At 39.4% G+C, this 24,988-nt stretch overlaps 1 protein-coding gene across 1 annotated transcript in view; it reads right to left on the bottom strand.

The window, feature by feature from the left end:
- The window catches only part of CNTNAP5 (contactin associated protein family member 5), a 1,040,042-nt gene extending 1,019,285 nt beyond the window's left edge, over positions 1 to 20,757 (bottom strand). The window contains exon 1 of the mRNA XM_024981085.2: positions 20,282 to 20,757. Within this exon, the coding sequence (XP_024836853.1) occupies positions 20,282 to 20,396 (115 nt within the window). The 5' untranslated portion in view covers positions 20,397 to 20,757. The remainder of the gene's footprint in view (positions 1 to 20,281) is intronic.
- Positions 20,758 to 24,988: the final 4,231 nt, after the last annotated feature.

Below are 24,988 nucleotides of genomic sequence, written 5' to 3'. Positions count from 1 at the left end.
AAAAATCACCATCACTGGCATGTAGAATAAGACCTTCCCCTCCTCCCCTCCCTGAGGACCTACAGGATGATGAGGCTCACAGTGTCTTTTCCTTATCATCTTTTCTGGGTCATTTGGAAATCTTTTCTGAGTGTTTTGGAAATCATATGACATGAAAGGTTTTTATCCAAGAAAAATGCACAGCTGCTCATACAACACATAGTAATTTGTGCAGCATTTCAGGGGATATGAAGCACCTAATGCAACATGGAGATCCTTAAGAGTCCTAAGCAGAGTTCAGGCAAGACTTCCTTCCTGTGAGAAGGTAGGGATAGGTGGGAAAAATAAGCAGAAGAACAGGGCTTCTGTCAATATCACTGTATTCTACATTCTTTCCCAAGACATAAAACCTAGAGTGGAGATATGTCTAAAAATTCATATTAGAATAAGAATAAGGTGAATATTAATATTATCAATGTACTTACAGTGCTTTTTTATCAGAGGATGCTGAGAGATAAGACACACAGTACTATACCATCATTCTGTGTTGTAACACAACCTAGTAACTCTGTGTTAAGGGAAAAAGAACAAAACAACCCGAACAAAACAAAGAAACACAATATTTGGAGAAAGACATTTTTAATTGGAGGCCAAGCTGAAAGGTTACAGTAGGCCCATGGAAATTGATTTAGGGATACTCTTTACAATTTGTTTTTTCCCTAAGGAGTCCCTAAGTCAGAGAAGAGTGAGTCTGTAACTGTTAATTTCTGGATACACATTTTGAAGCCAGAGACATATGTGAAACTTCAGGTTTTGTCTGAACACTCCATGAGACTTGAAATTCTACTCCAGAATATATCTGCATTTTTCTTAATATAAAATAATGTGCACTTCTTAACCTTTGAGTGAAGTTGGTGCCCTAGGAAAATGGGTTTTTAAAAATTGAGGTGTGGGTGTGTGTGCACATGTGTACGTGTTTCCTCATTGTCATGGCTTACTTCTGCAGGGTGGATGGTGCTAAAGTTACATTTGAAAAGCTTGGATTCAGAGCTGAGGTTACCCTGAGTGATAGATGTCTCCAAACACGCTGTGATCATTTCACAGCATCCGTCATCATGACAGTTGAGGGGATATGAAAAGCCAAGGGTTTTATAAAAAGAATTTAAGCAAGAGTAAAAGCATAGAGCAGAACTACTAACTAGAGGTCAATATAAATCATCATCTCCACAAGGAGGCCTTAGGGAGGTAGATCCCCAGGCTGGTGGGAAGCTCTGGTCTGTGTTTCACTTTGGTCTATATTTAGATATTGAACATGTTTTTTCACCAAAGGTTAAAAGCAGTCCTTAGTTTGGAACAGGTGCTCAAAAAATATTGTGAAATGATGTGATTTCCTCGAATCAACTAGAATGATGCTAGACTGAGAAACTATTAGGAGCTTAGCTCCTTTCCAGGGTCTACCATGCTGTTCTCTATGGAAAAAACACAGTACTTTGGAATCAGAAACCAGGGTTGGATCTCAGGTCAGTCACTTCATAGGTGTAAATTAGCCTATATAAATCTCAGTTTCTTAAGAAATATTAATCATATAGATTATGGAGTAGATTAGCAGTGATATAAGTGAATGATAAGATCTGGTACACAGTGAACAGTCAATAGAGGTAGCTACTATTACTATTACATTGCATTAATATAAAGAAATACAATATAATATTTTGTAACATATATGAAGACTATACAGAATGTAATTCTTTATACTAAATTATAATTGGACAAATTCTGAATGAAAAGAAAAACAGAGGCCAAGGACAGGCAGTATGCAATTAATAGCTTAAAGATGTAATTTATATTGTATAGACTTTAAGGGTTTAGAGGACAGCAAAAATAATTAAGACTAGAGAAGAAAGGGCTGGAACTGGACCATGGAGAAGATTTGTGTAGATAGAAGGAAGATGAAAGTTCCTGCTTCACTTAATTTAGTAAAAACTGCCAATATAAAATTTTGCAAGATATCCTTAAGCAAAGTGAGGAGAACCATTTATATCAGTTGATGGCTAATTAAGTGGAAACAGTGAGTGGGAGGAAGGAGAGACAATAATGGCCTTTAAAGCAATGCAGCTCGTTGGTGACATCCATCTGATTCATGTCAGACTTCAGGCTTTATGTGGTTATAAAACCTTCCCAAATCTCCTCTGCCACCCAGGGTTCCTTATGACCATTACATTGTGGTCCCCACAGTCAGGAAGAACAAATCTGGAGGAATGATTGTTCTGTTTTGAATGTTATATTGTACACATCCATCACTGACAAAATAGCATATGTACAAAACAGGGGCAGAAGATGGTGAGATGTCTGAGGAAGAGAAATTATGTTGTCAAAATAATAAAAGAAAAGAAGAGATAAGAAGACCAAGAGAACTAGGGTTGCTGTTCTCAGGTATTTGCAAAAAAAATGAAGATCGTGATAAAGAAGGATGAACTTTGGTTTGGGATGGTCCAGCAAGTAAGCTAAGAGGAGTGTTTGGTGATTTGGAGATAGAATCAGGTACAGTGGAAGGAAGGATACCCTACTGCTTACCATTTTTGCAGAAGATAGTGAGCTATCCTGGTAAGTCGTATTTCTATGCTTGTAAGAAGTGGGATGGAGTAGCCAAATAGCAGGAATACATTTAGTGAATGTGGAGATCTCTACAGGTTATTCAGATTGTGGCTGGACCACTTAACTTCAAAGGTCCCTTTTCCAATTCTTTAGCCTTTTATAACCCTCCTTTTTTAAAAAAGCAGAAATTCAGTAGAGGCCAAGGTCAGCCATCACATTTCTATTGAAAAGACAAAGTTAAAGACTATATTTTTGCTTTAATTGATTCTAAAAATCAAAGATTAGGTTGGAGCAGATAAGCAATCAAAGCCGAGGCCCTTATCTAACTGATCATTGAGCTGCTAAATGGGGTAGAAATTGTATTCTGAAGAGATTGGTTCATGGCCTTTCCTGAGCCATGCAACTATGTCACCTCAGAAGCACCTGCCTTGGCCACTTTGGCACCTTTCATTTCATCCCAGAATTTCTCACATATATATGTATATTGGGGGGTGAGAGGGCTATAAAGAGGAAAAAAATGACAAAAAGAAAACGCTTTACTATAAAATATAAAATAGTTTTTGCACTACAGTACATGGAGTTCTATCGAAGGCAACCTGACCAGATGATTTTCAAGATAAGACTGAAATTGGAACCACAAAGTAATTAGAAACCCTGAAAAAATGGTGTGAAATTGACCTTGGCAGCTCCCACTCCAGGTCACGTCCCTTTGGTCCTTCTTTACATTGTACCCACAGCACACCTGTCATCCCTTATTTGTCTAAAGTCTTAGGGATAGTTCAGTTAGAATATGACTCCTCCAAATAATAAAAATTGTAATAAATATCAATACATCAAAAATGTATGTGTACAGCTTCTCCAAAGACATGCCTTACTTCATTTCTTATTCACAATAGCAAAGCCATTAGGGCAGATATCATCATCCTTATTTGAGAAAAAGGTGGAATGATGAGCACAAAATCCCACGGCCAGTAAGTGACAAAATCAGGAGCAGATATGTATTGATTTTTCTTCTTCTAATCTAAGCATCTTTCTACAAGACTAGATGTTAGAAGAAAGTCATGTGTGTGTGTATGTATGTTGATGCTGCTGCTAAGTCGCTTCAGTTGTGTCCGACTCTGTGCGACCCCATAGTCAGCAGCCCATCAGGCTCCCCCGTCCCTGGGATTCTCCAGGCAAGAACACTGGAGTGGGTTCCCATTTCCTTCTCCAATGCATGAAAATGAAAAGTGAAAGTGAAGTCGCTCAGTCATATGGGACTCTTAGCGATCCCATGGATTGCAGCCCACCAGGCTCCTCCGTCCATGGGATTTTCCAGACAAGAGTACTGGAGTGGGGTGCCATGGCCTTCTCCGTATGTATGTTGGGCATCTTTAAAAATTAATACATGATGGTCCATAAATGACTGAGAGAGTGTCAGTGTTTCTCAAATTTTGACTATCTTGACCTTTGAGGCTGATGATCATCTATTGTGGAGCACATTCTTGTTCATCATCGAGTGTGTACTAACATCTCTGCTGCTGCTGTTTAGTTGGTAAGTTGTACCTGACTCTTTGCAACCCAATGAATTGTAGTCTGTCAGGCTTATCCATCCTTGGGATTTCCCAGGCAAGAATACTAGAGTCAGTTGCCATTTTCCTCTCCAGGGGATCGTCCTGAGCCAGGAATCTAATCTACATCTCCTGCTTGGCAGGCAGATTCTTTACCAGTGAGCCACCAGGAAAGCTTTTACTATCATCTCTGGATTTTACCAACTGGATGCAAATAGCAAACCTCCAGTTGTAACAATAGAGGATGTATATTCCAAATATTGTCAAATGTCCCCTGGAGCAAAATCACTTCCAGCTGAGAACAACTGATTAACACCAGGTATTATTTGTTTTAAAAGAGAAGACCAAGCTAAATTAATTGACGTTGAGCATGTATGTATACATGCAAATCTGGACAGAAAAACCTCCCAATGTCTTTCAGCTTTTCCCAGTAATCATACCTTCCCATCACAAGGAACAGAGGTGCTGTCTTGGCTTCGTTTCTAATGTGGGATGTGATTTGGATGGTGTGTAAAATAAGACTTTCACTGGCTATCAACTGAGGTGTTTTTATTTCCTTATACACCAAATGACATCATTTCCCCAACAAAGCCACACAACACTTAGCTATAGAAATCCAATAAGTCAAATTGAATTGTTCAACAATAGATATTTATATAGAAAACATAGAAATCTTTACCCCAGACAACATTTCAACAAGGGTGAAAGCATCATTAGAGTCATACATTCTCCCCTCAAATTGATTCTGTTTCACTTGCTCAGATGTTTGTCAGATTAACTCTACTAATGAATTTCCACAGTTGTTTAGTCTCTCAACTATGAAGCCACAGCCTGTGCTTAATTATGATATTTTCTTCCGAAGTCCAGGTCTTTTATCTGACCACTGACAGCTAGAAAAGATTTGCTGACACGGCATCTAAACAAATCTGTCTTATTTATAAAGAACAAAACCAAGAATGCAATGTGTATGGACACTGGTATAGAAAAGCATACACATATATTGTGCATATATAATAGGACACAGCACTTGTCATAATTATATTTTTATTTAAATGTATTGCCAGCTCTTTTAAGCCCCCAAAATATATATATTGCTGCTCAATATCTGAAGTTAATAAAACAGTGAGGGAAGAGCAACAGAAAATATCTCTATTGTAGACTCACAATTTAAGAAAGAATTTCAAATTAGTTTGATATACTAAAAGATGCTGAACACGTGTGAGGCACTGACTTTTGTAAAGAAAGACATAAGCACTGCACAAATACATATACACACACAGGCATACATATCATATCTCCAAAACACACGACACATCAAAATTTTTTTGGAAAACATTAAGTCAATAGCTCAAAATCAAAGCAAACACTTTGTAATTTTATGTCTCTCCCTGTATTTTTCATTGAATTAAATCATTGTTGAAGGAGTTTTGTGTGTCTCAGGTAACTAGTTTGTCCTAAATAAATCCCCAAACTAAAGTGCTCATTAATTTCATGTATACTTATTACCCATATGCACAAGTATCATTATCTCCTGATTATGTTACTGAAATGCCAAGCTGAATATATTTGAAGTTTTGCATTCTGTCCATTAAGTAAAAGAATAATGTGAAAGAACTATTAAAAACCCCCAACCAAAGTAAATCAGCGTGCAAAGGATGCTTCCTGAGCACCACACTGAAACAGAGCCTCCACAGTGGGACACGTCTGCACACCTCCCAACGGCATTTATCCATTCTCATGGCAAAACACATTCGATTTCAGAAAATAAATGGATATTAATTTCCATCCAAATGCCCATTTCAATTCATTATCTAGAAAGGTAAATATTCACAGAGGTGACACCCAAGTCAATATTGACCTTGGGGGATAATAAATTTTGACATTTTCCAGAATAAACAGTTCACATAGCATGCATGCACATGTAAAATTGTACCTGGCACATTAACCATGAAAGAAAACTAATAATATCTCAAATTTATTATACATATAGTTGTGTGTACACATATATATGCATGTACATATAGCATAATAAATTACTTCTTATATTGAATTCTATTGAGAATACAGAGTAGGGAGTTCCCTGGTGGTCCAGTGGTTAGGACTCAGTGCTTTCATAGCCATGGCTTGGATTTAATCCCTGGTCGGGGAACTAAGACCTTGCAAGCCATGGAGCATGGCCAAATAGATAAAGAAGAAAAATAAAGCAATAGGTCCAATTTAAACAAATAAAAGAATGGAGAGCAGGAGCATTTGGAGTTCACTTATATGTAAGTACAGTATAGATCGAATGCAATGTGATTTTCTAATGAATGGTACACTAACGAAATGTGTATGCCTGTGGTGACAATAACACTCCAACCAGAACCAGAAACTAAGCCTGAATCCAGATAGGGTACAACTGAATTTCATGTGTGTATTTGCACAATGTCTAGTCACATTCATTAACATTAGGGAACACTAAGAAGGCCTCAGTTCTGGAGCCAACCGTCCATTTCTCCCATAAGTGTTATCAAACAGAGGCAAGAATTATGGAGAGAGCACTGGACTGTGTACCAATTGTCTGCCCCTCTACTGTCCCTAATCCAGGCATGCTGTCTGTACTTGGGCTTCAATTAGCCTCTTTGTATTTTAATTCAGTTTATCAAGTAGTTATTCACTGTGTGGCCAACATGAAAAGCCTTTTTTACAAAGGTCAAAGTGGGTGCATGTGTCTTTTTTAATTTTAGTCTTCTCTGGATATATGCCTAGGAGCAGAATTGCAGGATCATATATGGCAATTCTACTTTCAGTACTGTTTTTCATAATGGATGTAAAAACTTACATTTCCACCAACAGTGTAGGAGGGGTCTCTTTTCTCTACACACTCTGCGTCTGATATTTGTGGACTTTTTAATGATGGTCATTCTGACACACATAGAGAACCAACTGGTGGTTGCAAAGGGGGAGATTGGTGGCAGAGGGATAGACTGGGAGTTTGGGTTTAGCAGATACAAACTATTTGTAGAGAATGAATAAACAACAAGTCCCACTGTATAGCACAGGGAACTATATTCAATATCCAGAATGGATGGTGATGAACCAGAATGGAAAATAATATATGAAAGAATGTATGTATGTATTTATCTGTGTGTGCTCAGTCATGTCTGATTTTCTGTGGCCCCATGGACAATAGCCCACCAGGCTCCTCTGTCTGTGGAATTCTCCAGGCAACAATACTGGAGTGGGTTGCAATTTCCTACTCCAAGGGCTCTTCCTGAGAGAAAATTGAAAGCGCATCTCCTGTGACAAACACCCAGGGTGGCCTTGCGGCTGCACAGCAGCCAAGTGTTGGCCACGATTGAGGCCACCTCCCCCACTTTTTCTTAAAACCTTCGTATGCCTCATCACTTTTGCATGAAACTATAAACTTGGAGATTGCTACAATTACAGGTAAGGCAGGAGGCTTTGTGTGCTACTTGCCTGAAGAATCAGGAGAGGAGAGTAGGTTGAGTGATAGGATTTTGCATCTCCTCTCCCCATATCCTGCAAAGCTGCCATCTGTGCAATTTATTTTACATAAAAATTCTACATAAGATTTAATCTTGGAAACCATAGTGTTCTCCTCCTAAAATAAGTTTAAATATTTAAGGTCTTGTTCCCTGGAGCACTCCTTCTTTTGGAGAGCTAGAACACAGCTCTGATTCATTGCCTCAGTGTGAATGACTTCGGGATACTCCATGTCCCTTCCTGATGGCTCTATGGTTGGAAAAAGAGAAGCAAAGCCTCTCTGATGGTGAGGACACTGACCATTGAACAAATTGCTTAGCCTCTTTAAACCTAAGCAAGGAGGTCTGCTGAGACAAGAAAATAGCTGAAAAACAGGACAGAGAAGACAGAGACCTCACAACTAAGCTAAATAATAGCTCAAGTCGAAGGGACACAAGCAGGAGAACTAGAGAATAAAGCACAGAATCCCCTGGCCTGGCTTTCCTTGTGACTGGTGATGAAAAGAAACTGGACACAACGGGTAGTTCTCTGCCTTGCAGACTCTCTGAGGCCCACAGAGCCAGTGCTCATCACGGGACCTCATCTGTGGTGAAGAATAATGTCATTCAGCATATGCTTGTTCAAAACCCTCCCTCCCATCCATCCCCAATGGGGGAAAGGAGGTTGGGGGCTGGACATAGGGTGAACTCTGCAGCTTACCTCAAAGACCGAGAATGGATCTCAATGTAGTCCAATCTTTGCATTATTAGAATCTGTGATCTAAACATCACAAATAGGGGTTTTCTTATCAGTACCAACTTTAAAAAACAAAAATAAAAACTGAACATCCATCTGATAAAGTCTAGGAGGGCTACAGTATGATGCAGTGTTGAAAATACTGAAATTTGTGAGGAAGGTCTCTAGGGAGTATGAGACAGGAACAGATGCACTAAAACTGGACTCATCTCAGGCTCCTCAAGACCACTATTTAATGGTATGAGCTTTAGTGAGTAAGACAATCAACTTGCAGAAACAGGAAACTATTTGCCATGAAGACTTCTAGCTATGGGGGAAGTGCTGCCAGCAAAGTTAGAATAAGATGACCTGCGCAAGGGGGAGAAATCTGTAGGTCTAGACTGATAAGGTTTTTTTTACCCTGGATCACAGAGAAAGACTAGGTCTGCAAGGTTGACCATCTCAAGTTCAAGAGTAGCTCAACCTTAGCTTTGCGTTCAAGAAAGCAGTGGGAAGAAGCACAAGCTGTAATCAAGATTGCCGGGAGAAATATCAATAACCTCAGATATGTAGATGACACCACCCTTATGGCAGAAAGTGAAGAGGCACTAAAAAGTCTCTTGGTGAAAGTAAAAGAGCAGAGTGAAAAAGTTGGCTTAAAGCTCAACATTCAGAAAACGAAGATCATGGCATCTGGATCCATCACTTCATGGGAAATAGATGGGGAAACAGTGGAAACAGTGTCAGACTTTTTTGGGGGGGTTCCAAAATCACTGCAGATGGTGACTGCAGCCATGAAATTAAAAGACAGTTACTCCTTGGAAGGAAAGTTATGACCAACCTAGATAGCATATTGAAAAGCAAAGATATTACTTTGCCAACAAAGATCTGTCTAGTCAAGGCTATGGTTTTTCCAGTGGTCAGGTATGGATGCGAAAGTTGGACTGTAAAGAAAGCTGAGCACCAAAGAATTGATGCTTTTGAACTGTGGTTTTGGAGAAGACCCTTGAGAGTCCCTTTGACTGCAAGGAGATCCAACCAGTCCATCCTAAAGGAGATCAGTCCTGGGTGTTCACTGGAAGGTCTGATGCTGAAGGTGAAACTCCAATACTTTGGCCACCTCATGTGAAGAGTTGACTCATTGGAAAAGACCCTAATGCTGGGAGGGATTGGAGGCAGGAGGAGAAGGGGACGACAGAGGATGAGATGGCTGGATGGCATCACCAACTCGATAGACATGAGTTTGGGTAAATTCTGGGAGTTGGTGATGGACAGGGAGGCCTGATGTGCTGCAATTCATGGGGTCACAAAGAGTTGGACATGACTGAGTGACTGAACTGAACTGAATTGAATGTGTAAAAAAGATATGGACTCTGGTATCAGGGAAATATGGGTTATCATCCTAGTGTGACGACATGCAAGTTATTTGATCATGGGTAAATCACCTGACTGTCCAAGGTGGCTCATGTTTGTCCTCGAATGGGGAGGATGATAACTATTGCATCAGACTGTGGGGAGGAATAGAATGAGCCCATCAGGTACCACCATTGGGATGAAGTGTATCTTTGGAAGCTCTGCTCAGGAAGAAACACATTATTTAACTTAATCTTTCATCTCTAATGTTGGGACTTTCTGATCTGGTGAATGAAATCTGGTGATTTCATTTCTTGTGATGGTGTTAAACAGTTCCTGTGTTGTAGAAGGAGAAGCATTAATCTCTCCTTTAATATCCTGGTAAGCTCAGCCTGCTTCCAATTTTCTTTAAAAAACAAAGAAACAAACAAAAAAAACCCTGCCCTCATTGACCCCAATCCTGTAACCTGGAAGAGCTAATCTACTCAAAGGTAAGCTCCATGGATGTGGAGCATGTTGCCAGGTGACTGCCATGGGGTGGGGCACAGACTCAGAGTGAAGCTGAGCAGACTTCTTACCCACAGCCCCTCCCGAAGTTCCATTTCTATTCCTCAAGTAGGCTTGTGGGTTTCCTTTCCTCATGTGAATCGATAAGCTCTTCTCACCTCCCATTATTGATTAATTATAATTTGCAGCTCACAGACCAATCACATTTAATGAGAAAGGAAGCTACCTGTTCCTAAATGAGAGGTAAGACAGGGAAGCGTACTTCTTCATACAGGAATCCTAAAAGGCATAAACAGGGATAAAGAGCCAGAAAGCTTAGACTTGTGCCCCTGGGTGTATGCGGCCCTTTGTCATGGGTTAAGTAAATCAATTTTGCTCATCAATTTTTAACCAAAGATTGTGGGAAAATATTTTTCCTGTAATTTACACATGGATGAAATATGGAATGGAATGCAGATTTGTCTGAGTGTTTAAGAAAAAATTCAAGAAATTACATGCTTCAGCAGCCACGTGAAGCTAAGCTCTCAGACTCCCCTGAGTTCTGTGCACTCTTTTTTCTGGCAAGCAGCACTTCAATGGCAAAGTTTAAAGAGCATTAGCCTTGGCCGTAAAACAACCAAAAAATCATTTACTAAACGTTAAATGAAACAGGCAGAGTGAAAGAAGGGAGTCTGAAAGGGGAGAGAGGGATAGAGAACAGAGGAAGGGATAGGAGTAGAAGAATATGGGGAAGGGAGGGAGGAGGGTGGAAGGAAGAAAGGAAAGGCATTGGAAAGGTGGCAAATTAAGAGTGAAGGGGAAGAAATGCTAAAGATAAGGAAGCAGAGAGAAAAGACTCACGGAGAGAAGAGAGGTATTTAATACACTGAACAGGACTAGAGTGGAGGACCCCACTGCCATGGCTTTGATTTGAAGAGATACTGTTATTTTTTGTTGTTGCTGTTTTGGGGTTATATGGACATCAATCCAATTCTCCCTCCATCAACTGGTTTTCAATAGCAATAGGCTTTCATGACTATACAGAGAAATAAATGCACAGTAGGCATTTCATAAGTACTTTTGAATGAATGAATGATGCACTTGAAGATGGATGAGCATTTATAACCCATTAGGTGTTGTAGCAGCACCCAATTTTAATCCAACATTTACAAGGACAGAACACTTGAACTAAAGATTCACCAAAAGGAGGCATCAGCAGTAGCCAGAAGGGAAGTACAGCTCTCCTGACCTGCAGATTTAACTTCCATCTGCTCAAGTTTCCTGCAAATGGAGAGCTTAGGCTACTTGGAACACTACATATATTCCTGCTCACGTTCACTAATTTTTTTCTCAAGGTCTGTTCAAGGATGCTTCTCCCCTAATACTGACATCTTCTGTCAGGGTTTTCTGGAGGGGATGTGCTCTTTTATTTTCTAGGGGCAGTTCTTTCCTCCACTTCCTTAATGAGGTTTGTAGTAAGCATTTCACTGGCCAAAACCCAGAAGCAGAGATCATACCTGAGTGCACCTTGAAAGAAACCAAGTGGGCTTTCCCAAGTGCAGTGGGTAGTAGATCTCTGTCAGGACTGCCCTAAGAAAAGCCCTTTATGGGAGGTTTCATGTTTGGTGACTCTGTCTACATATTTAGCAAGGCAGCATGAGGAACCCAGGTGGCCCTGGGTCTCTGTCAGGTGGAGACCAATTCTACCCACAGTCCCTCTGCCATCCAAGAGAAATAAGAGCGAGTTTCCCTTTGCCTCAGCAATTACTCAGCTCTCTGATGAAGGGAGAGTGAGCCCTTCCATCTTTGCTTGGGAATGGAAATGTTCTTGTCTTTGCCCGATTACTATTGTAACTGATTTTGAGAGAATCCATGTTGGGATTCATTAGTAATTATAAAAACAATCATGTGTGTTTTATACAGAGTAACTCATGTTATACTGACACTACAGGTTCATGTTAGTATCCATAGGAAATCCTGAGTGACAGTCACATCGACCCAGAGCTGTGGGACCTGTGCCCTTTCTACTGTCCTTTATCACCTCCCAATTGCCCACCTGCAGCATTTTCACCCTTGCAATACAGAGGGTCAGCCTGGGCAAAATCAGGAAGTGGGTGACACTTGTCTTGGACATTCTGAACATTCTTCCTGTTTTCCCTTCCCCAACTCAGATCATCTTCTCCCCCTCCTTCAGACACTGGGTTCTATCTGTTCTAGAAATGTTTCTTCTGTTTCTCTTAGTCAAGTGGAGTTCAGTACAGATTAAATTCTTATATTTTCTCTCCCAGTGAGGCTCTGTGTCTTAAGGGTTCCCTATGAATCAGAAGGCTTTCTTTCATATCTACAGATTCAGGGACCAATGGAGTTAGTAGAAGAATTGTTTGCAGACAGATGGGTGGGGGTATTGGATTCAGTGGGCTTTCCCAAGTGCAGTGGGTGGTAGATCTCTGTCAGGACTGCTCCTAGAATAGGCTTTGATGGGAGATTTCACATTTGGTGACCGTGCCTACATATTTAGCAAGGCAGCATCAGAATGCAACAGATGTTTTTCTCCCCTCTTTTCACATCTTAACATAATCAGGGAAAAGCCAATGGTATTACCCAAAATACGCGGCCGCATGACAGAGAGGAGTGGGGAAGAGAGGAAGGGTGGCAGAGAAGAAGGGACATAATGTATATATTCAGCAAACAGTGGCCTAGACTAACACCTACAAGCATCTGTCTGTTAGGCAAATCTCTTTAGACAGCTATTTGCCTCGGAATGTCTTCAGAAGGATGTATCTGCTTCCAAAGGTGGATAGTTAAAAATAATATACACCACAAGGGATGTTTTGGCATTTTCCTTCACTTTCTTTCTATCTTCAACATTGATGTTGTCATCCTTTAAAACTCAATCAGTTCAGCTGATCCAAGGAACAGATGGCATTAATCAACCCCCCAGAATATCCACAAAAGCAATTAGAAACGTAGAGATGTGGAATTTATGCCAGCAAATCAATTACCAATGATGGCAAATCAACCTGGCACACCCAGCTTCCCCGGTTTCTCCTTCCCCAGAGCAGCCACTTATAGCAGTTATGATCCCTGGTTTACCTCCCTGCCAGAGGGGGATGAGAAGGTGGGGGATTGAGGTTTAATTGCTCCTTCCTTAATGACTAGTTCTCACTCTGCTGACAAAAACCAGCATAATTTACAGACTATAAGATGCATCAGGATGATGGATACAGACAGCATGTGCTATATGGTGTCATGCAAATATGAAATACACCGCACTCAGAATATGGTCGCTTGGTATTCCCCGAGAAGAACTTCATTTCAGAGAACTGAGCACCTTTTCTAGTACCTACAGTTCTCATTTGTCAAAAACAATGGAAGCTGCAATAAAATACATTTTAACCACAAATCTGTGCCTTCTGTGAGTTTACTAGCTCATAGATTCCTTGGTTTTGAAATTACTTGGCTCATGATTTTCTTTCTGATTCTTTATGACCTTTGCAGGTTCTGAAACTTTCCTTCTTAGGCCCTTATTAATTATCACCTGTGTTATTGTAATAAGCTCTTCACTGGTTTTCTTATGACTAGCCTTCATTCATTTTAATTTTTCCTTCGTACAGTGATATTTTAAACACAAAAATCTGATTATGTATTATTTAATTACATGTTAAAAATATTTTGATGACCCTCTATAGTTTTCACAGTAAAAATCAAAGACTCCCATGTTTACCTACTTGTTCAGTTTTTTCTTCTATCTGTAGGCCTATGAGTCACTCGTGCAAGTAATCACTACAACACACAAAGCCTCTAATACCTCCCTTCCTTTTCCCAGCTGGGAAGTCTGACTCTAAGTCTTGACTTACATTCTGTTTCCCTCACACAGCCCGCATCGATGCCCCAGCCAGTTTAAGATTCTCACTTGTGCTTACCTTTGTTATAGCATTTATCACTTTGCTGTGATTAAAGATTTATTTTGCTGGCTGCTCATGTTTAAATTTCCTTGAGGTCATGGCCTCTATCTTTTAATGCATCTTTATTCCTCCAGCTTCTTAGAAAAACTTGACTTTAAGAAAGAGAACTTTTTCTTGGGACTCATTTCTTCAACAAAATTTTTCAAATGAGTAACATACACAAACTCTTAACACTTAAATCTTCTCCCAACCACAGCATAAGAAGATGACATCAGAGACTCAGGATTATGTTATCAGGGCAGTATTGTAGGTTTGTAACTAGATAAGATCTTTCCAGTAGTTTATGACTAAAACTACTGGAAAGATTTTATATTCCATTAAATAGAATCTAAACTTTTCTTCTTTATACTTAACACTGAGTTATGAAGAAGGATTTTTATATCAATATATATCTGTGTATTTTCAGACTATATAGAAAACACTCATTAAAATTGCAAAAGCAAGTTAATAAAATTACCTCAAACTTGGTTTTAAGGTCAAAGAATGGGAAGATGTTCTCTTTGAGGAACAAAGAACCATTTGACACAGAAATAAGATTATGTCAGCAATGAACTCATGGAAGTATGCAGCTTTGTGTAAATGCAGAAGCCCACTCTTCAGCTCCAAATCCAACCAAATGATCTAAATTTCTGCTCTTTCACTTAAAAGCTGCATATTCTAACATCTTCTTAACATTTCCCAAACTAGAATAAGTAATACTTTTTATTTGAAAACAAACAAACAAACATAAACCTATACATTTCAAAAGACTCTAGCAGTAGGACCATAGAACGATCTTGGTTTAGAAATGAAAAATTTTAGTTGGAACCCATTCATTTCTTCTCTCATCTACATATTTTAGGCATTGACTATAGATATTCAGATAAAATATGATAATCAGGGAAATGGACATTTAGTTGGGGAGACAAGAACTGGAAGTGCTATGGAAATACAGTAATAATATACAGGACATTTGACCTAGCTTGGGGAAAGTGTGTATGTTTTCCGGGGGAGGAGATGGAGAAAGTGATAGAAGATAGAAAGTGTGAAAGGACATTCTAAACCAAGTAGACAGACATATGCCAATAAACACAAGAAAACGTGAGAAAGCATGGTTTGTCTATAGAATACAGAATTCCAGAAACTGGAAATTAGACAATATGGGAGGAGTAATTTGGATGAAATTTATAGTATTAGGCAGAGCCTGTTCAGGACCAGCCCAATGCTGAGAAAGGAAGCTTATACCTGCTATTTAATTAATAGTTTTGTCTGACATCTATTGACTTACAAGACATGATACCAAGAGAGGTACCTTTTTATGGTATTGTGTATGTATGTGTGTTTGCACACACGTCACATCTTCAAGGCTATATCCTTTCCTTATCGAGTTTTGAACTGAAACTTGTAAAAGAAAAATAGAACATCTGGTGTTCATCCAGATATAAGGTTTCCAATCTTTGACTATTGCAATGTCTGGCATCTTGCATCAAATGTAGATTAAGGTAAAGCTCAGGAGCTGGTTCTGGTGGAAAGAGCTGCCTCCACAGCCTTTGTTATGAACAGAGCTGCAGAGAATAACTACAGAGATTCCAAGGCAACTTTCTTCAGATGCACACACATAGACCCCATCAGAATGCATGAGGATTACTTTTATATCTTGTAAAGAGTCTGATCTTTGGAGATGGACAGATACAGGTTCAGTTTCTGATTTTTTTTCATTCCTTGAGTTTATGATCTTGGGAAAATTATTAACGTCTATTAACCTTAAATTTACTCATCTGTAAACTGGATTTAATAAAGTCTACCTAGCTGTGCTTCCTTGCCAAATTGCACATGGATTGAGAGATACTAAGCCCATAGCAGCTTACAGCTAGTAGGAATTAAACCTCTATTATGTTGTTATTCTAAGTATAATTGCTTAACAGTTTTGAGTACTATCATCCCAGAAGTGTCTAATGAGAATCCTGAAACTTCAAAATAAAGCCTTTTTGAGTGAATGATTTTTGTACTCTAACCTTTCAGGTAACTAGACCATCTCCCCATTGTCCTACATGACAAGGATAATTAGGCTTGTATATATAGGTCATATTTCAGCAGAGTTCTGGCATACAAGATAAAGAGCTTTTTGTTCACCAACTAAAGAAAAAGTTTTAGGAACATTTTTAATGATATCACATTATTTTGTTTTGTAACAAATGGGCACGCAGTGAAAAATAAAGCAATCTAGTAAAGGAAAACTGGGTCCCATTAAAGAAAGGAAAGGCAAGAGAAGCTGGGAAAAAACTGCAATTTAGAAGACAGTCAGTCATTCATTAGAATGAGAATAAGACATGGGGGTGAGTTAAGATGCTTCTTACAGAAACTGACTTTTTTTTAAAGTGTATACCCTTGTATGATAATTGCTAGTCCAGGTTTTCTGTTTTCCAGTTGTGGAAATATGAACCTGATTTTGAGATGGGAACTATGTGAAGAGAAAGGGAAAAGAATTCATCTGGATAGTCAAAGACCAGCCCATTTAACCATAGGAAAATCTTCAGGAGTCTTGCAAGTGAGCAATATAATGTTTCTTTCACTTCTGATGACTGCAATGTAAATGCCATAAAAAAGTAAATGGCAAACACTTTCCTGCTAAAAAGAATCTAGTCCTTGTTTATTTATAATATTATATATTGATTGGGTTTGTGCATAAGCTTCAGAAAACTCAAGGTACAGCGCGTCTCTTTATTTGAAGATCTTTAGGAATATGATTGACATCTTCCTATATTTTTGATAAAGTTCTGCCTGTGATGAAAGGAGTAAAGAGTTTTCAATTTCTCTCTTCTGGCTGTTATCTGTGTGGACTTAATATGTAGCAACAAAGAGAAAAGATGCTTAGAGATCATTCAAGTGACTGGTCAGAATTAAGGCTCTTTATAATCAAATAGTATCCAGTTATTGTAAAATAAAGTGAACAGTGACCTTAAAAGTGTCCCCTGCATTCCCCTTGTCTTCTGAATGCAAGCATGTCTTTTAACATACCTGTTTGAAGAATTTCCTGTGTAAAATTTAAGCTGCTATTCTATTTGGGAGTAGATACATATCTCAGTTGCTATTTTATACCTGAGCTGTGAGAACAGAAATGATGCATCACCTGATGGGTGTTTGGTATCTTAGCTGTGGCATAATTAGGGCTAGAACTCCTATCATTTCAAAAACCTAGTTTCACTCTAACCAATTATCAAGTCTCGTCATTTCTTCTTATGTCAAAGGAGCTGATATTATATGTAAAACGTTTTTTTTTTTTTTTCATTTAACACCGGCCTATCATATCTACATTTGAAATTAACTAATTCCCTCAGGGTAAACCCAAAGGAAGTAATGTAGCTGTTTAATATCCTGAAAATCCGAAATGGGGGAATTTCCAGAGTTTTTATTACTGGTTGGTAATTATGTTCTCTGCACAGATTCATATTATCTATACTGTAGCTGGCCTTCTAACCTGACTTTATTTTAATTTTGTTTAATTAGAAACTTATAAGACCTATAATTGGGCAAGAATTCATTTTTCCTTTGTAGCTAAATGCCCAAGTTTTGGTCAGATTATGAGAAAATTAAACACACACAAACAGCACTAACAATAATAAATTGTTGCCAGAAGATGAGAAACAATTAAAAGTTGTTTTTAGTTGAACAAAGTTCACAAGTATACCATGGAGCATCTTGGGTAAACAATCCATTTCCAAGAGTACTGTCACAAATGACTTGAAGTATTATTTCAAAATATAGAAATAATAATCCTGGGGGAAAATCCTCCAAATTATCTATAAACTTACAAAAATTGACAATTTTAAAGATTTCTCTTTGTCAATATATGCATATAAATGCTAATGGGTTGTAGCTAAAAAATAAACAAAAGCACTATAAAAAATGGATTAAGTATGTGGACAACAGAAGTCTGGAAGAATTGTGGAATGTTATTTATTTATTTTTTTTCCTTAGAGGTTCTGCATCACAGGTTTGGAAGACCACCAGAACTGAATTCAAAGTAATTTTCTGCTGCTATTCTATTGTTCACTGAATTAATACATTTTGTTTGGCAAAATAAAAACATTTAACATTACTGTTTAAGAACACTGACCCCCATATATTTAGCAAGCAGCATGCATTCAACTGAAATGCTGATTGGAAATAGGGAAATTACACTGTCAGTGATGAAATACTAAAGCTCATTATCACAAGGTTTTATTTTAAATGCCTAGAATTAGCTTTATTGCTGCATCAGTAATGATAAGCATGAGCCTTAAGCTCATACCATTTAGGTTTTATGAACATTATTGTAACATTAACTATAATTCAGTTAATTTACAGAAAAACTCATCCTATGTTTTTTTTTTTCCTTGCTCTTAAGATGCTATATAAGGAAGCCAAAACCATATTCCTATAGAGCATGTTCTATTTATCTCACCCTTATTCCTCATTTTTTTCTTCATAGATCTTCAAAATATTAACTGTTTTCAGATAGGTGTATGTGCTAGAGGAAAAGCACAGCTGTTTTACTGCCACACCTTTGCATCATTAGGACAATACTGACCTCTAGTGTTCTAGGAGTTAGAGAAAGAAAGCACCATGCTTAACTTCCTCTTACTGAACCACTTAGATGTTTTTCTACAGCACCATGGGAACAATTTTACTTACAAAAGAAAAAAAAAAAAAAAGAGGGGGAGAAGCAGGAGGATGTGGGGAGAAGAGGAGGAGAAAGAGGAGAGAAATATTAGATTTCACCCTGTCCTTACCTATTCTCTGAAATAATTTCTGAACTAAACCCTTTTGGTTCCTCCCCTTTAAAGAGGCTGACCTCTTCAGCATACCTTTAAAATACAGACTTTAATAAAAATCTTTATAATCCATTTCCACTAACTATCAATTTCAGATCCCCAAAACTTCCAATCACAGATAGGAGCACTGGGTCAGCTTTGGATCATTATCAGTAAAATTTTCCAATTGTTTTCCCTTGAGGTACTGAGTATCTCTTTCTTAAGGACCTTTTGGATTAAGGAAGGTGGAAAGTGAGGTAGAGAAACTTGTAAGTAGTAAGTGGCCTTCCTACTCTTCTCCAACAGTGATGGTTCACACCAAAAAAATAAGAAAAAAGTATCAGAACAGTTCGAATTTGGTTAGATATTACTGAGGTTCATGATGAAGTTAGTAGATAAGGCAGGAAACCCAGAACCTTGAGGAAACTTAATAAACCATCTTTGGAAACCACACAGATGGCTTAATTGCATTCTTCCTTCATTTAGGAGTTTCCAGAGCTGGAAAAACTTCCCTTTCTCTGCCTAGAGAAGCAGTTGAGCAATTGAACTTGCACCTCTGATGGCTCCAGCAATGTATTCAAGTTTGACGAACTGGGTTCTTTAAATACACAGTGCAGGTGGCGGATCCCCAGGTGTCCAGCTTTCCTGCCTATTAAATTAAATGCCCCGCACTTGCCGAGGTTAGAGCTTGGATGGCAGTGTACACTTAGTGCATACTCATTATGTGTTCTTTGGCACAAAGATTTTGGGGGTGGAGTGTGCATCAAAGCTCTTTCTCCTATAACAGGGGCAGCCATTGATCTTGTCGTTTGACTACATCGGCCCATGACTTTTAGGCCAAAACTCCCAACCCTATTAAACAGATGACCATTGGTTGCAAGGTATCCCAACTAGAGCCTTCTGCCTAGGGGAGAGCTGAAAGCCATGGATAAGGAGGCACAGGGCATACTGCAAATCGGAGCGAGGCAGCCGCATTCAGAAAGGAACCGCTGTCACCGAGTGCAGTGGCTGGGAGCATCTCTGTGTCTGGAAGATCAGCCCCCATTCCTACAGCCAGAATCGGGGACCCTTCCCGGGAGAAGCTCTGCTAAGATCAGGCAGGTAGAGAACGCGGAGCTGGCGGGAGGCTGAGGCAAGAAAATCTTCCCTTCTCCCCCGAACTTTCCGATTCGGGAAGAAGGGCAGAAAATCCAGAGGGGCTGGCTCCTTCGAGCTCTGCTAACTTTTGGGATGGTTAGAGCTATAGAAACACACCAATCAGCATTTCCCCCCTTTCCTTTGCTCAGAGCAGACACAATTGAACACGCTTGGACAGTTGAGTGTCTTTCCAAACGTCAGGGTCTCCCACCTCACCTACTCGCCCCAAGCTCCTGATACTCACAATTTGCCGCTGTTAATCCTAAATGCCACAAGCCGGAAAAGAACAAAGTGAAAACGCTGGTCAGCCGTGGTCCAGAATCCATTTCCCCCGAGTAAGAGGTCCCTCCCAATCGCATTCCAAATTCGCAGGCTCCTGCCGCGGCTTCTTCTCTCTCTCTCTCCTCCTCTGCACAGTCTGACCCCCGCCCACCCCCCCGTGGAGAGGCACTCGCGGCTTCACTCCATCCCTTGTCCAAACGCTTTACTGAAACCGTGGCGGGGGTTTCTCTGGAGGTGCAGATGGAGCTACTGTCCCCGCAACTGCCGCTGGCTTGCACTTCCCTTCCTCGCTCGCCTCTTCCTCCTCGTCCCCCCTTCTTAAAGGTGCAAACCCGACCCAAAGCTACAGCAGGCGCCGAGCTCGCTGGACAGCCGAACGCACCTAGCTAGCCACTAAAGCTGGAATCAGCACCCGGGCGGCGGACAGCTCCTTATAGGCGAATGGGGCGCGCGGCGCCGCCCCCGGCCAGGCCCGCCCGGCTCTCTCCTATAAGAGAAGCCTGGCTGGGCGGGTCTTCGCCCCGTTCCGGCGCGTTCCACCCGGACCGCCCGCCGCCTCGGTGCGCGCAGGCTACCTGGAGGGGACCGGGGAGGGACCGCACATCTCCATCTCTGCCTCGGTCTCTCTGGTTCCCCTCCTTCCCTGCCCCCCAATGCGGGGGATGCTTAAAAGCGTTGAAATTTAAACCAGGTTTTCGAAGAACGATGCTGAAGGGATACTAACAGGAGTTGGAAGACAGAACGCATTAGCAAGAGGGAATTTCCTTTGGAAAGCTTGACAACGAGATGGTTTTCTTTCTTTCCTTTTCTTTTCTTTTTTAAGAGGCGAGGGAAGACTTGAATTATTGAATTACGCGATTGAATTTGCCCCGGGTTTGTTCTCTAGAATGGAAGGCTGACTGGCATTGGTAATATTGGGATTTCTGATATAGCGGTTTAACGTGGTCCCAACCCCGCACCCAGCTCCCATCTCCCGTGGCTCATCCTTTGACGGCGGACCAGGTCTGCGTCTCCCTCCTCGCTGTTGGCACATAGCTTTGGGCAAGTACCTCAAGGTGTTTGGTGATTTCGGTTCCGGAGCCCAGGAGGTTCCTGGCATCTGAGAGAGAGGGGAAGACAGATCGGGCGTGGTAGATGAGAGTCAGGGTGGGGGTCCTAGTTGACTCATAGGATTCTAGATCTTAAAGCTTCAATGGATGGGATTTAAATTTAAAAAGATGTGAAAATAAAACGTAGTTTTGGTTTCTTCCTAAAGGCCCCCTATTAGAAACCCTGGTTTTATCTTTGACTTCTAGTTTACAACTGGGATTTCTCCTGCTTGACCATAAATCAGCTTATTTTGTTTTTATTGGAAGCCGTCAGAAAACTGTCAAACCTTAACAAAATGAGGAGCCATAATGATTTCTACTTGAGCTTATAATCACATTAGGGATGGAGTCACTTCAGAGGAAGTTGATGTCTCCTTTTTCCTCCCCCTCCCCCACCATTTCCCTCAGCAGTAACAAATATGCAGACTTATGTTACATTGTTGATTCCTGACAACCCTTGGTCCTCAGCTGCCAGCTGCACAGCTACAGCAAGTTGAGCTGAGACTCAAGCAGCTTCTGCATGAATCCTGAAGTTAGCCTTGTGCTTTTGGTTAGAGCTGGACTCACATCATTGGAATATTAACCTATAGTTGAATGAGAATTGGGTTAGTGACACCCTTATTTTATTAGAGAGAGAAGAATTCTGAGGTCCTCTCATTTGTAAGTAAATGATCCTCTTGTCTCTAAGCTTCTGAAACCTGAAAATAATTGTGTTAGTTTCTAGATTTTTGGACAACCAGAATACTTCTCCAGGACAGGCTGCAGTTGTCCAGAGAAAGGCCATGACCAGGAGATCATAAAAGACCAAAGTGGAAGAGATCCAAGAAGCTGCTCAGTTGGCAGGGGTCTGAGTGAGGAGGGGGCTGGGTTTCCAAGTCTAGAAGCATGGGCTTGCCTTCTCCTATTGAAATCCAGGATTCCAGGTTTAAAAACACCTATGTGCCTAGCTTAAGCATACTATAGTCTAGAAAAACTAGGAACTATTGTCCAGATTTGCATGTTCTTTAATATTTATATGACTTTAAAATAAATAAAATGGTAAAAATATATTTTAAGTCCCTTTTATATTCTTGCCTGATCCCATATTTAGAAGTAAACACTTCCTGTTCACTATTTTTATATTTTAGAAAACATATTTACATTGCTGAACAATATATAGTATTACTTAGATTGTCTCTAGCCAATACATAAATGGCATCATACTTTTCCATTTTGTACCTTGCAATTTACTCAACAACTCAAAATTTTATATATGTATATACATATATATGTACATATATATTTAATTTATACATTTCAATACAAGTAGTTATAATTATTTCAACTGCTATATTATATTTTATTTGGCGAAAATGCCACAATTTATTCTTTAACTCATCTGTTTATAAATCTATAGATTATTTCCAGATTTTTCTCAATATAAACTATACAATCTTGTACTGGTCTCTTAGTATTTCTCAATTATGTGCTTAAAAGTTAAGATTTCTGGATTGTAGGAAATGCTTATCTTCAACTTTAGTAGGTATTGCTAATTGTTTTTTTAAATGTTACCAATTCTTACCCCCCTCCCCACCAGCAGTGAGTGAGATTTACCCAGCTCCACATCTTTACCAACATTTCAAGACCTCTCTTTTATAAATGAGAAAATACTACCAGAGAACACAGGTCTTTGTTCACTGAGTTTAATGCTCCACTACACCTCTACACCTCTCCTACCTTCTACACCTCTCCAAAAATAGTTAAATGTTTCAAAAGTTATGGAAGATGTTGCTCCATTTTCTGATAGCATGACTGAAATCTATCTGAGTCAATAAAATATGCTTGGAATATACATTGAAAGGCAATCAGGGAAAATTTTTACATGAAGCCCTGAAACTGTGAATGATCTTCAAGTTATTAGTAAATATTGGAACTCTGCATTTAATTGTCCATATGCAGACTTAGTGTATAGTATATAAATTGCACCTCATTTTAAGTCCTATTTACAGTTGTAGCTTTTTTTCTCTCTTTCAAACACACCTGTTCTCAGAGCAAATTTGAGCCTTAAACAGCAGACATTTGTCTAAGATTTGTTAACATTTCAGTAAGAATACGGCAGCTCTGGATGTAGCAGGGATAAACAGCTGTTCTTCTCTGACAATAGTGTAAACAATGCCATCTTCTGGGGGCATTTTGCCAACAAGTTTTTATTAGCCTTAGAATATTAATCACTATCAAAAGTGCAGCCAGATTGATACTTACCTACTAAAATTCTTTTGTAAACCTTTTAGTCTGATAAATCCACCTTTTGAGTGGTGGAATAGAAGCTAAATAACCTCCCTTTCCCCCCTGTAGCTTTATATAAAAGAATAAGTCATACTTGCAGAGCACTTTGTTTTGAAGAGGGTTAAAAATTCTGCATAGATAGAGCAGATTGATTGGTAATGGGGAATGGGGAAAAACGAATAATTGAAATCCTCAAATGTGTGCATTTTAAAATGATAAATCTGAACATCTCAAGACAAACATATCTGAGATCTTTAAAAAGGAATAAAGTGGATGGGACTGGGTTTTCTTGTCCTTTTAATTTTCCCTTTGAGTGTTCCTACTTTTCCCTTAAGAGAGTAGAAGGGAAATAGTCATTTGTCAACTGGACTCTTAGCTTCTGAATATTCAGCAAGTTATGTAAATCACTGATTTTGTAATCCTTCTGTGAGACACATGGAAGGTATGTTTTGTCATCTGCATTTTATAGATGTGATCCTAAGAGGAGAAAGATACTGACACGTTAAATATCATACCTACTTAATGGTCTCAGACCACATAACACTTGAAAATTAAAACCTCCCCTCATATTTCCTTTATCTTTACAAATACAAAGTGAAAGTTTTAGTTGTTCAGTCGTGTCAGACTCTTTGCTACCCCACAGGTTCTAACCCACCAGCTCTTCTGTCCATGGAACTCTTCAGGCAAGAATGCTGGAATGACTTGCCTTTCCCTTCTCCAGGGGAATTTTCCCAACCCAGGGATCGAACCCATGTCTCCTGCATTGCAGGCAGATTCTTTACTGGCTGAACCACCAGAGGAAAAAATCACTATGACATATGGGTACATGGTATGGATGGGAGAAGAGTCTGCATCAGTCATTGTAGGCTATTCCATTTTGAATATCAGTACTTTGGGATTATTGCAACTTCATATATCATAGTTTGTTGCAACTTCTGTTGTCACCCATATATTCAAAATAGGTGTTTAAAAAATATTTATGAAACAGAAAGTTAAATTATTTTTCCTTTAATTCTTTCTTCTCCTTTTAAATGTTTTAATTTTCCTCTTTTTTCCCCCCTTTTATAGTTTGTATCCAAAACTACATATGCTCTATTTATGGAATGTAGAAAATGAGGGAAAAAAAAAACAACTTTGTTTTCATTGAGCTAAAAATGATTGGGGAAAATATGATGTCAACATATTAAAAATTGAGATAACAATACAAATTAGCATGTGATTAATTGTCAGATAATAAGCACTGTAGAAGTTCCTAAATTGACAAAGATTGCCTCCTCTGGGAATGAAAACTTATAGTTGGCAGCGTGAAGTGATTC

Source organism: Bos taurus, chromosome 2 (genome assembly GCF_002263795.3).
Source record: "Bos taurus isolate L1 Dominette 01449 registration number 42190680 breed Hereford chromosome 2, ARS-UCD2.0, whole genome shotgun sequence".
NCBI classification, from domain to species: Eukaryota; Metazoa; Chordata; class Mammalia; order Artiodactyla; family Bovidae; genus Bos; species Bos taurus.
Note: the sequence above shows the minus strand (reverse complement) of the source record. Positions and strands in the feature narration are given on the sequence as shown.